This window comes from Hyposmocoma kahamanoa, unplaced genomic scaffold (genome assembly GCF_003589595.1).
Source record: "Hyposmocoma kahamanoa isolate Upper Pololo Valley unplaced genomic scaffold, ASM358959v1 100021, whole genome shotgun sequence".
NCBI lineage: Eukaryota > Metazoa > Arthropoda > Insecta > Lepidoptera > Cosmopterigidae > Hyposmocoma > Hyposmocoma kahamanoa.
The window spans coordinates 187528-199873 of record NW_020653200.1 but is presented as its reverse complement, the minus strand read 5'-3'; the positions used below and the strand labels follow the sequence as shown (position 1 = coordinate 199873).

At 36.4% G+C, this 12346-nt stretch overlaps 1 protein-coding gene across 1 annotated transcript in view; it reads right to left on the bottom strand.

Annotated features, from left to right (window-relative positions):
• Nucleotides 1-1781: 1781 nt before the first annotated feature.
• Nucleotides 1782-12346, bottom strand: part of LOC113233660 (transient receptor potential cation channel subfamily A member 1) — a 99344-nt gene continuing 88779 nt past the window's right edge. The window contains exons 14-22 of the mRNA XM_026468869.1: nucleotides 12062-12206; nucleotides 11647-11754; nucleotides 9601-9901; nucleotides 9192-9394; nucleotides 5967-6155; nucleotides 4416-4688; nucleotides 3543-3702; nucleotides 2508-2638; nucleotides 1782-1919 (exon numbers count right to left, since the gene is read on the bottom strand). Coding sequence (XP_026324654.1) covers nucleotides 1782-1919; nucleotides 2508-2638; nucleotides 3543-3702; nucleotides 4416-4688; nucleotides 5967-6155; nucleotides 9192-9394; nucleotides 9601-9901; nucleotides 11647-11754; nucleotides 12062-12206 — 1648 coding nt within the window. The remainder of the gene's footprint in view (nucleotides 1920-2507; nucleotides 2639-3542; nucleotides 3703-4415; nucleotides 4689-5966; nucleotides 6156-9191; nucleotides 9395-9600; nucleotides 9902-11646; nucleotides 11755-12061; nucleotides 12207-12346) is intronic.

The following is a 12346-nucleotide window of genomic DNA, read 5'->3' as shown; positions in this document are numbered from 1 at the left end:
TGGTTCTTCATATACCAAAACCTAGCTATATTATCGGCTTAGTGTATAAACTTATGTAAAACCAGTAAGAGGTCAGGCTGTGCCTGATCTAAAGGGTTTTCCTATAAGAACACAACAATTTTGTATGTCAATAAAACAAATAATAATTGAGATATCGAATTGAAATTTATGCAATTCGATCTCGTTCAGATGACCACCTGGAGCACGTTTGCAGCGGTCACACAGCTGGTCAAACAATCGATCTATTGAAAAGGAAGGACGATAATCGTGTAACTTCGCGTAACGGTCCTGTCGTATGGCCACCTTGCTCAAGCGATCTAACGTCGTTGGATCACTTTTTATGGGGTTACATTAAGTCGTTGTTTTATGCCAACAAGGCAACAACGATAAATGAGCTCAGAACAATATCAAACGCGAAATTGCCTACGTTTCGGTGGATATGTGTGAAAAATTGGCTCCAAAGTATTGGACGCTGCAAACGTTCTCGTGTTGCTCATATAACCGAGATCGAATTCCATTCTTAAATGTGACTTGTGTACTGCACGTGTAAATTTTATCTCGATATCTTAATTGTTCTGTGTTTTATTGAAATACAAAATTATATGTCTCTATAGAGAAATCCGATAAATGAATATACCTAAGGATGCAAAGTCTTGGAGGCCGCGACGAGAATTAGGTCGAGCTGTCAATCTTCACCCGTTTTACAGCGTTTTCATTTATTTATTTAATTGTTTATAGCACAGTAAAAAATCAAATCACAAATAATAAAAGGAAAACACAAATAAAAGGTACTGCATATTTCTTAAAGAAATTTCTTCCTGCAGTCCTAAATACTGGGACACAATTACAACAGTTATATGATACGAAAACAATATCAATAGCATTAAATAAAACTATATAAATACTTACATAAATACATATTTCATATTACAATACCTAAGATATGGATGGAATAATGTTGTTTCATGTGTGTAAGCGACACCTAAATGTATTGTAGGTCACAGAAATCACACTATAAGAACACCATCTACAGACTGGATTTTTCCCACAAGTTCGACCAAGTCGTAGTGTAGTCGATAGTGGCCTCACTTTTCCACGGTAACTGCCCTCAGTGTGTGAAGTTCGCTATATTCGATACACGCGATAGAAAAATGGCGTCAAGCCAATTGACACTGATAAGGGCTTATAAATAAAACAAGATCTTGATAAAGTAAAATACTTATACCATCATAATACCAAAATTCGTCCATTCTATAATAGTATATTCCAGATGTAGAAATGTGGTTCTAATGCGGATAAATAGAGTAAATGAGAATGTGATATTACTATAGAAGGTCGTCACCGCCTCCGCGACTTTCTGCACGATAAGTACTTAAACTATTATTAACCTTTTAAATAATAGTAACCTATTCAGTAATGATAACCTTTTAAATATAATTTAATTTAAAACTAATTTAGCTACTAATACAAATACAGACTTCTCGTTTACGTACCACATACTCGTAAGCTCTGACAACAGCTTTTAATATTAAATTTGTGACTAGATAGGAATGAACCTAATTTTACTAGCAAAGCTTTTACAAAATTGGTCTATGAAACCGTATAAGATACTTACCTAAATACAATATATGATAGTGAAAATTTAACATAATATAGCGATAAGCACGTCGAAAAAAGAAATTGCTAATAGAACTAGACATTCGTACAAAACGATGTAAATTTTTGAAATCTTTTCTACGAGAAAGCCTGTACCTTCATTCGTTAGAGGCTCAGAACATTGTTTAGCCACCCTTATTAAAAGAAGGTATTGTTCGTAATTTTTTGCGTATCCTTGGTGAGCTCCAGCAAGGTACCAGCCTGGTATCCCCGGGAGAGACACCTTCATCCACGTCATCAGCTTCGGTTTTTATCTCCATTTTCTGAAAAGCATTTTACGTAAATTTTACTTTTATAATGTCCTAAAATGCTTCTAAAATCCTACTTAAGGACAAAACTTTCCCAAGGTGATTATAGATTCAATTTAGGAACTATAAACATATAGGAAGACTGCTGTCGGGTACGAATGTTTATGGACTGATAAATCTACGACAAATGCAGATTTCAGAATCAGAATAGAAGGCACCTAAAACGTCTTCCTTCCAGGGAATCACACTTAGAACCTAGAGCAATTTATTGTGAAAGTGGATTTTTGGCTGAATAGGAATACATTACAGTGCTTATTATTTCTTGCCTTTTGCAATTCTGAATTCACGCACTTCTTTAACGCGCACTAAAGCATCACATTGATGGATCCCTGGATAACGGGTTAAAACAGAACCAATGCAGTGCTTTTGGAAGCCATTCCGGGCCTTGGATATGTATTAAACTTTTATCTTTTTGCTATTCAGAATACACTTCTTAAATAAACACTGAAGCATCACAGTAATGAGACCCTGGATAACGGGTTGAAATAGAACCAATGCAGCTTTTGGAAGCAATTCCGGGCCTTTGAGTTCATTTAAACTTACCTGAACGATAAGCCTAATCAGCGTATGTTGCTGTTCAAGGAGAGAAGACATCTCCCGTAGCCGTCGCTTCTGCTTGTCCAACTCAGCCGTTATGTAATCTTCACTGCTTTCCAGCACCAAGTCTAAGCCAGCTGTAGTGACAGGAATGTTAAATGTCATTTTAAGCGAACACTATTTAAACAAGCGTTGATGGTACATAAAAACAAAAACCATCCTTTAAATGCTCGCATGACAGTGTAGTATGCCTTAGTAGTTATTTGATGCCTTAGGCATAAAGAAAAGGTAAGGCTCGGTCGACATAATTTATTTAAAAGTAGTAATGAAAAGGCCCAAAAGGGTCTATCTATACGATTTAACAATAAATTACGTGAAGTTGGAGTTTACATGAGGATGGTTCATGAGGATGTCCTCTCGTTTTGAAAATTTTGGACGGGACTCATGACGGAACGAACTAAGGTAGTAATAGTGGAAGGATTTGGAATTCACAGGGAATTCGAAGATCGAAGAAGGTTGAAGATTTTAAAAGTAATTGGCCAGGAACCAGTAAAGAGGGGTGACAAAAAGGTGGGATGACGATGATGGAGGTTAGCATCGTCACACCAATATATTAAGACTAAACAAATATATTCTTTATTGCACCAAACAAGCACAACAGAAATATTAGATTAACAGAAAGTGAGCAAAGGTGGACTTATCTCTAAAAGAGATCCTTTCATCCAACCCAGGACAGAGAGAGCTAAGGTTACAAGCGGGTAATAGCATGCTAGAGAGAGTGCGGAAGAAATATAATAAACTACATAAATAAAAAATACCATCACTTACATAAGTATTATAATTAATCATAATACATAGCATAAATATGTAAATAGTTTAATATATACATGAGAGTTCAGCAAGAAAGTGCGTATTCAACCTTTTTTTGAAAGAAGCGAAAGACGGGCTAGACTGGATTTGGGAAGGGAGTCTGTTCCACAAGATTAATCCACAAAATTGTGGTGGAAGGGTGAGATACGCCCTTCCAAAAGATATACTCACCATCATCAGTGAAAGGATTGCAGAACCACTTGCGTAAGATCAGGTCGAGAAATCCAAGCTTGCAGTGGCCGTTGTTAGGGTACTCGATAAGTTCGTTCTTGTCCACCTTTTCCAGAAGTATAGCAGGCAGCTTTCGTTCCAGCTCCGTATGAAGTACCACCTTAACATTTTCAAAGCATGTTACTAATTAAGTGATCAGAAAGTTAGTTTAAATGATGAGTAGTATAAATTAGAAAATAAAGCATAAGTGTACTGTAATGCTGGATAACGAAGTGTCAGTAGAAGGCGGGAGGTGGTCATGGTTTAAGAATTTGAGGGAATGGTTCAGCTGTAGTACTGAAATAAAGTAAAATATGTGTAAGATCGTTTCTCAAAAGAATACAAATTCACTTAGCGAGAAATACAAGAAATCATAAAATGTCTCGAGAGAGTACGTGTTGACAAAATATTCAAATTAAGATATACACATAAAATATGGTGTTCTTGTATAAAAAAAACAAAAACAAGGCCATAGTCGAGTATTACATATCAACTAAATCGTGACACGTAATAGCAAATTTAGAGCGGCAGCCTCTAGGGTCAGGAACTCAAAGAAAAAGAAGAAGCGCCGTGACGCTGGAGATAGATGGTTAAGTGAATAAAAAAAAAAGTTTTTTTTTTAAAGTATAAATAATATTTCGTCAGTGTTTTGTACAAAAAAACAAAAGTGAATTTTAAAACAGGACGTAAATATTTTAAAGCAGTCGTCAAAACCTAAAACATGCTCATCAGAAAAAAATTTCGAAAAGACGCTTTCGCCATTTCTACAAAACACCGACAATTTGTACTTTGACTTGGCGTACACACAATTGAATTAAGCATTGAAAGTATCACCTGCATCGCTAGCCGTTTCAGCTGTGCGTTCCTCCTCACGCTCTCGATGTCCCCAACAGCCAAACCGATAAGCAAGTTCATCAGCAAGATTGGCATTAGCACCATGAAAATCCCGAGTATAAAGAACGTCGGCATCGGGAAAGGCAAAATAATGTCAGTCTCAGATTTATAGTATGGATGTACGTAAGTTCCAACAAAATCTATTTCTCCCAGCATCATAGCGAACGTTCGCATAATGGACATCGGTATGCTGTTAAACGACAAATGTTGACCCTAGAAAGAGAAGTGAGTTAGTAAAAATATTACATACCTACGCTTAGTCAGCTCTTTGTGATAACACGTAACATAGCACAAAACAGCGAAAAGTAAGGCTAGCACAAAGGGCGCGACTTGCGCGAGAGTGACATAAAGCGCGAGATACTGCTATTCTCGCTTAAAGTAAGAGTCGAGCTAGCCTTACAAGAGCACTTAATTGATTCTGTTGGAAGTTTTAGAGAAAGCTATTCTCTTTGAAACAAAAACTAACAATTAATTCGCTACGCCGCCTTTAGTCGCATTCGCTTTGCGTTCATGTTAAGAATTTTTAGTAAAATTAGCCAATTTAGTTTAATGGTAGCCAAAAGCAGTTTGCTTTTTTCATGACGTCATGAACGCAAGCAATCGAAGTTTACTATACTACTACACATACTTTCACGCTCGTTATCTGCTTCGGAAGCGAATAGATCTAGTAAAAACTGGTGAAGTAGACACAGAATTTTGCAATAAGCAAGATTTAGTTATTCTAGAAGTTTACAAATTTCGAACAAGCGTGATAGTACGAAAAAACAACACTACAAGCGTTTGTTGAGTAATGTACAACATAAACATCGCTATGAATATATATAACCAAGCACATGCATTATTAATACCACATGTACCCACGCAAATTGAATCACTGATGCTGGTTAACTTTCGAACGACGTATTTTTTAACTTACGTTGTATAATATAGGTAATACCCGTGTTTAGATTTTAACAAACCGTCGGTGCATTCATCTGTCTAATAAATGGTAAAAAGCATACATAATAAGTATGTTAGGTGTGTTGCTTTTTAACCTCTGGTTAGCAGTTGTGAGACTTGTTGTACTCTTGTTGCGTACAACAACTCTCACAATATAGTTATTGTACTCAACAGGAGTACAGCAACTCACTTAGTTATTGGGCTCTATAAGAGTACAACATCTCAATTAGTTATTGTGCTCAATATGAGTGCAATAACCCATTTAGTTATTGTGCTCAATATGAGTACAACAACTCATTTAGTTATTGTGCTCAACAAGAGTACAATAACTCGTTAAGTTGTTGTGCTTAACAAGAGTACAACAACTCAGTAAGTATTAAAACCGTTTTAAAATATTATGTGCGGTTAGACAACGTTTTGTTCTCAGTGGCATTGTAACGCATGTCGGGTAAAAGAATGTATTTAAAAAAATATCAGCATCGAAGGTTTTAAGATTTCCAGTGACCAGAAAATATCATTATTATACTTATGTGTTGTCATTGCAAAACGCACTTTAGAGAGCAGAATATAAAATGCGTATCCAAACGCTATGATGAGGATTGAGAAGACCATCAACACTTTGATCAACGTCTGTAAGATTTCCAAGAACATCACTACGTAGATTCCCACTTGGTCAAACCGCTGAAGCAGCAGCAGTAGTTCGAACCACGACAGGAACACCGTTATGGAAGCCGCTGAGAACTGAAAAAAGGTCCACATTTTAAACATGCTAGGTCGCAGGTCCACTTACTGTGTATCAAAATAACGCTCCTTAGAGCATATTATTGCGTTTTGTTCGGCACAAATGCGCTATCAGCTAGCATTCGCACAATATTAACGACTTCTGGGCGCTGTTATGGCTGCGACAGTGCTGCAGTACATCCACTATGTTTGTCAAAGATCGAGTGGACAGCTTCAATGCCGTGTTACAGAAAAAGATAGCATCAAAAAGAAGTGAGTGCCCAATAATGAGCAACACTTAATTTAACAATACATTGCTCATTGAAAAATATATAGTAGCCGTAAGTGGATTACTAACAAACTGTACATCAAAATTTTTTTTTATACTATCAACTGACGGGACGAATAAGTGGTGCGTCTGATGGTAAGCTACACGCCTGTCCATAACAGTTGCAGTGCTACTCAGAGCTTTAAATCTCAAAGATCTGAAGAGCATTGCCACTGCGCCCGTTACCCTGAGACAGAAGTTGAGAAGTCCCATGTGCCTGTAATTTCACCAGTACCCTTACCCTTTAAAACCGGAACACAGTAATGCTGACATTACTGCTTGGCGGCAGAAATAAGTAAGGTGGCAATAATTCCCTGGACGAACTCTTTCACAAGGAGCTCTACTGCTACTTATGTGTCCGAATAAATAAATTTAATTTTGACTATTATTTTGAAGCATTAACTTGATTCAATATCTCGAAGTTTTACTACCATGATATTAAATTATTTTTGTAAAATTACTAGAAACTAGTTTGTTATAATTATTAATACAAAGATCGGACACAAAGAAAAATCCCTTCAATTCGGCTAGATTCAAACCAGTGATGTCGGCATACCGTACAAGTCGAACAAAGCCTTCGGCAATGCTAAGTCTTCATTGTTTTCGTCTAAACTACTGTTCTTTTGTTTTAATTAATTTATTATTTTATTTATTATTAATTAATTGAGACAACTGAGATCCAATCAAATGTTAGTAGGTACAGACTTAAAACTATATTAGTAGGTACTTATATTTTACCAGGGACTTTCTATTATTTATTAAGTGCCGCATAATTGGGCACTCATTCCTGTCAGCAACTGTCTTCAGGAGGCTATCGGGGCTGTCGCGTATTCTCTTCAGTATCGACGCCGACTTTTAACGTATAACAGCCGTGAAACTATCTAAGCGCGCGCCAGTGAACATGGCTGAGGCACTGCAGAAACGTGGCAGCCCCAATAGCGTCCTGAAGGCGTTTTTGTATTGCACGCACAGAGCATTCCGAGAGCTCTGAGTGTAGCTCTTCCACAGAGCGCTAGCATACATTGGTGTGCAGTAAGCTCTAAAGTTTAGATGTTTAGGCTAAACAATGTTATCTTAACTGCAGCCGTACATCTGGCGAACCTGCGGGCAAGCATGTTTGCTCTCACCGAGAGTGCTCTCCGTTCGCGCTGTATATACAGGTCATCCTTGAGGTCGTCAGTAACATAGTATCCCAAGTATTTAAAGTGGCTAACCCTTTTTAATGGAGAACCATTAAGTAGCACAGGAAGTGCACACGTAGGACTCTTCCTACCGGCGGCTCCAAAGATCATAAACTTCGACATTTTAATATTATATAACAAGCCGTGGGATGTCACATATGACTCACACACTCCAATTAGTTTTCTCCATTGACTTACAATTATATGGACGTCGGGTCCGCGCTAAAAAGTGTCCGAACTTATAGGGCGTTAAAATCGTATACAGAGCGTCATTCACGCTTTAGTCTTCGTTTGTTCGACTGACAGCGAAGCAAGCAAAATTAGACAGTACTGCGATGACATTACAATTTAAATTCAACGTTTTAGCTTTTTCATATTCCTTTACATGTCACTACGTTTAAATAGGTTGACTTGGGACATTTTTTTCGTGGTTTTTGTATTAGACCCGTCGTCCATTTATTTGTAAGTCAATGGTTTTCTCAATGTTAATTGTTCGCTTATATTTGTTTAAGTGTTTTGGGCATAAATAAATGTCATTATATTTATTTAAAGTCGTTAAAACAGAACAAAAAAAAGATCTGCAACAAGCACATAGAGATATTCGTAAGGTCTGATGGTTCGTTCCGTAGCTCTGTTAGAAGAGCGTTAGACACGGTAAGGTGAGGTCACTGGTTCGCGTCCATACGAATCGAAGGAATATTTCTTTGTGTCCGATCTTTGTATTAGTAATTATAATTTAAAGTTACTTATAACTTTATAATACTACTATTGGTCACTCGGGGCCTTTACGCTGTAACATTATTTACTGTCGTTGCTGTTATAAGTATGTTTATACCTACCTACATCTAATTATTTTATACTCTTAAACACACAGCTAACGGTATCCTATTTCCAACCAATGTTTGATTTAAAAAAGACACTATTGCATTTTTTTATCGTTTGTAATGTAGATAACCTAATGCGTTTCTTCTTAGCTACAATAATCGCTAAAGTCATACTTAGGGACATCGAGTACGGACCAGACGAAATACGGGCCATCTATATCTGGCAATTCTTCAGGCAAATGAGCCTTATATCACTTTTAAATATCAACTCGCGTTTGCGCTGATATCATAAATTAGAAAGCTGAAATAGTACAGCGCCAACAACTGACCTGTGTGTACGTATCCGTATATTCCAAAAATATTCTGTATTTGTTGTAATAAAGATAATATCTCTAATAAAGGGGGGCTGGCCGATTCAGTGGTGTGGGAAAAACAGCAAAACATTTAATTACAAAACAAACGGAACCCCATTTCATCGGTAATTAAACATTAAACACGTAATTTTTAAATTTTCGTCCGTTATAGCTAAGCTCAATTTAAACTGGTCTATTTGAAGTAAAACAATTGACGACACCCGTCAATTGTTTCGAATTCGGGCTGGCCAATCGGAGCGCAGTTGTCATCATAATGATTTGGTTGAATAATTTTCAAACAAATTAATCTCTATTTCTGGTTATATACTCGATGCTTAGGGACCACTTTTGTAACTTAAATAACGATATACCTGAAGATCCACACAACTACGCATTAGCGTCGGGAACACCATGAGGCTAGAACAGATGTACAGCATCCAAGAGACCAGATTTGATGGGTCCACCACATAGTGCCACTTTTGTTGCTTCACGTTATATGCTTCGCGAATCATGCACAGGGAGTTGTAGACCAGTATAGCTACTGTACTTGTGTACATTCCCACTAATTCTAAGTCTGAAAAAAAAAGAAGAATTTGGATTAGAAAAACATATTTTAAAGGCGAAGCAGACGAAGGCATTACGGACCGCTTTAATGAGCACTTTGTCTAGACATGACTTAAAACTTGTCAGCCGAATGTTCGTAAATGTGGGCTATGGATGATTCTTCAAGTACAAGTTACCTTTATCGTGTATTACAATTTTAATGAGAGAAATTCTTACCCGTATTATAATTTGTAGCTGTAATTTTGTCTTGCGTATTGTTCTCTACTTTTTCCAAAGAGTCGTTGATTGACGGGTTTATAAAAAGACATTTCTCCGTTTGTTTCTTCGTCAATGATAAAGCAGGTTTTGTAGTAGACATTAGTAAGTATGTATAAACTGTCACAAACGTCAGGAATATGCAGTAAAATAGAAGTTTCGCTAAATGAAAATATTTCCCATAGGAGTTCCATTTCATTTGAAGGTATTTTTGACTGAGTGGATGTGCCAGGAGTTCTACCCTTCCATGTGCCACCATCGCCTGGAAAATGGAGTTTTAGGATAGTATTAAACGTACCTACATTCTCGTGAATGGTTTGACAAAAAATGTATCCTATAAAGCCTTACATTTCAACATAATAAGTGCACGTCGACCGTTTTTGTTGATTTGGATGAACAAAAAATTTGTTTCGATAAGATAAGATAAACCACAAAAGTACAACCACCTAGGTGACAATTATTTCGTACTATACAGGACGTCACACGGGTGTACCCTTAAATACCGTAGATAGAACATTTTACTGATACAAGACTTCATTTTTATTTTAAAAGAAGTTCGATCTGCATTCAAAGATATTTAAATAATAGTCTGTCTCAACCGGGAATCGAACCCGCCAAATGTAAAAAAAGAAACACCTGTAATTTTACTACATTGATCGAAAGCCTCAGTCACAAGGATTGTTTTCTTCTAATTAACATATCATCTTAAATAAAAGGAAGACCATGAAATTTCACATGTAATTTGAAATTTTGTTGAAATGCCTTTTCTCCGACTTCAATCATTTCAAATTACTAAAGAGTACAAATTTTCAACTTATTTTAAACATTCACCATGAAAAGATATATAAATCGGCAGCAAGCAAAATTATAAAAAGAATGGGCATTTGTATACTACAGAATGGCACACATTTTGAGCATTTGATAACTTAAATGGATTGTAAGTCGCAGATAAATGTACCTAATTATTTTAATTAAACGTTAAATTTCATGGCCTTTCTTTTATTTAAGATGCTATGTTATTTATAAGAAAAAAATCTTTACGATATAGTAAAATTCCAGGGTTTTTTTTCACATTTGGCGGGTTCGATTTCCGGTTCAGGCAGGTGATTATTTAAAAATCTTTGAATGCAGTTCGAATTGTTTTTTTAAAGCAAAATGAAGTCTTCTTTTAGTTAAGTGTTCTATCTACGATATTTAAGGTACTTTCCCTCCGTGTAGCATAGCCATGGGACACCCTGTAAACTTGTGTGCAGTGACGAAATTTCAATTGTCCTATTTACAGAGTGACAGTGCTAAATTTGAGTCCACATTTATATAACAATAACAGTACAGGTAATACAGAGTGATTATGTGCCAGCAACCAGTTGAACAAAATACTCCAAACCACAAATAAAATATGTACTGGCAAGATCATATGTTATTAAAGATGTTAGTGATGTAAAAGTAGATATATGAAAAGTGTTACGAAGCTAGTAAAGCGTTGAGTGCTTCTATGTCTGCCGCTGACCCTTTGCCAGGGAGTAACATTAGTTTCGATCTTGCACAGCAGTGTCATATCGCCATACTGAATGAATGAATGAATGAATGAATCGGAGAAAATCGACTTTTTCTACATTGTATTTTCGCACCTTCAAAAATAAACATTTTTGTAGATGTGAAAGCTTATTTATACGTATTTCTGACTAATAGATTTATTGAAATACCTAATTATCCACAAATTGTATCATTATATTCATTTTGTGAGATACGGCTATTTTGATTATAAAGAAAGTTTAAAAAAAATTGAGATACAAAAATACTTCTAAGTGGTTTTTTAAATGTTTTAAGTTAGATAGCGCTATTTCTATTATACCATTAGATGTGGCATTATTACAGCTATTGAATGGTGTGTAAAAAGGGCGTATCTCAGAGATAGCGCTTTTCGGGTTAGCAGGGCAGCGGAGCAAACAGACAAGTTAAAATATTCTAAGGTGTAGCGTAGCACAATTGGGTGCATTGTCCACTCACGTTGGTCACACACAACGGTTTGGGTCGGTATTTTGGATCGTTGAGCGCCAGTCTCAGAGCTTTAACTTCGTCTTGCGAGTGTTGGTAGTATTTGAAAGAATACTTAATCTGCGATAATACGAAACGAGTTAGAAATATCAACATTTAAACAACTTACATTGAGGGCAGGCAGAGGAATTTTCTGCGATTTCGGAACGCTTTCTGTCTTTCTGTTGCCGTCATCGTCTTTGAATTGAGGACAGAGGGCGTCGAAGTTGTATTTGATCTAAATTCCGCACAGTGTCAAGTGTACACAAAAAATAAATCGATTTTTAGTTAATTATCTCATAATAGATTTCATGTACTGGATTATAAAAGTAAAAATATATCATCAATTAAAGAGCAGTATATTATGGCAACCCAAAAAGAGACTTACATAGAAGCTCTTAGAGTCCTTTTTGCAGTTCGCCTTGGTGATGCATTTGTCTTGGACGGCTTCGAAGACTCTGGGCATATACGCTATCAGCGCAAGAGTCACGCACGGATGTCGATCGGAACGGAGTGCCATCACCTCCATGGCCCTGAAAATGTTTATGATACGGCGAAAATAAAATGAAGGGGACATTTAATTACTTGAAAAACCCAACACTAAACGCATAATATTAGGGGTTAAAGTATGAAATTGCCGTTTTATTGCAATAGGTTCTTTGAATTTTCATAG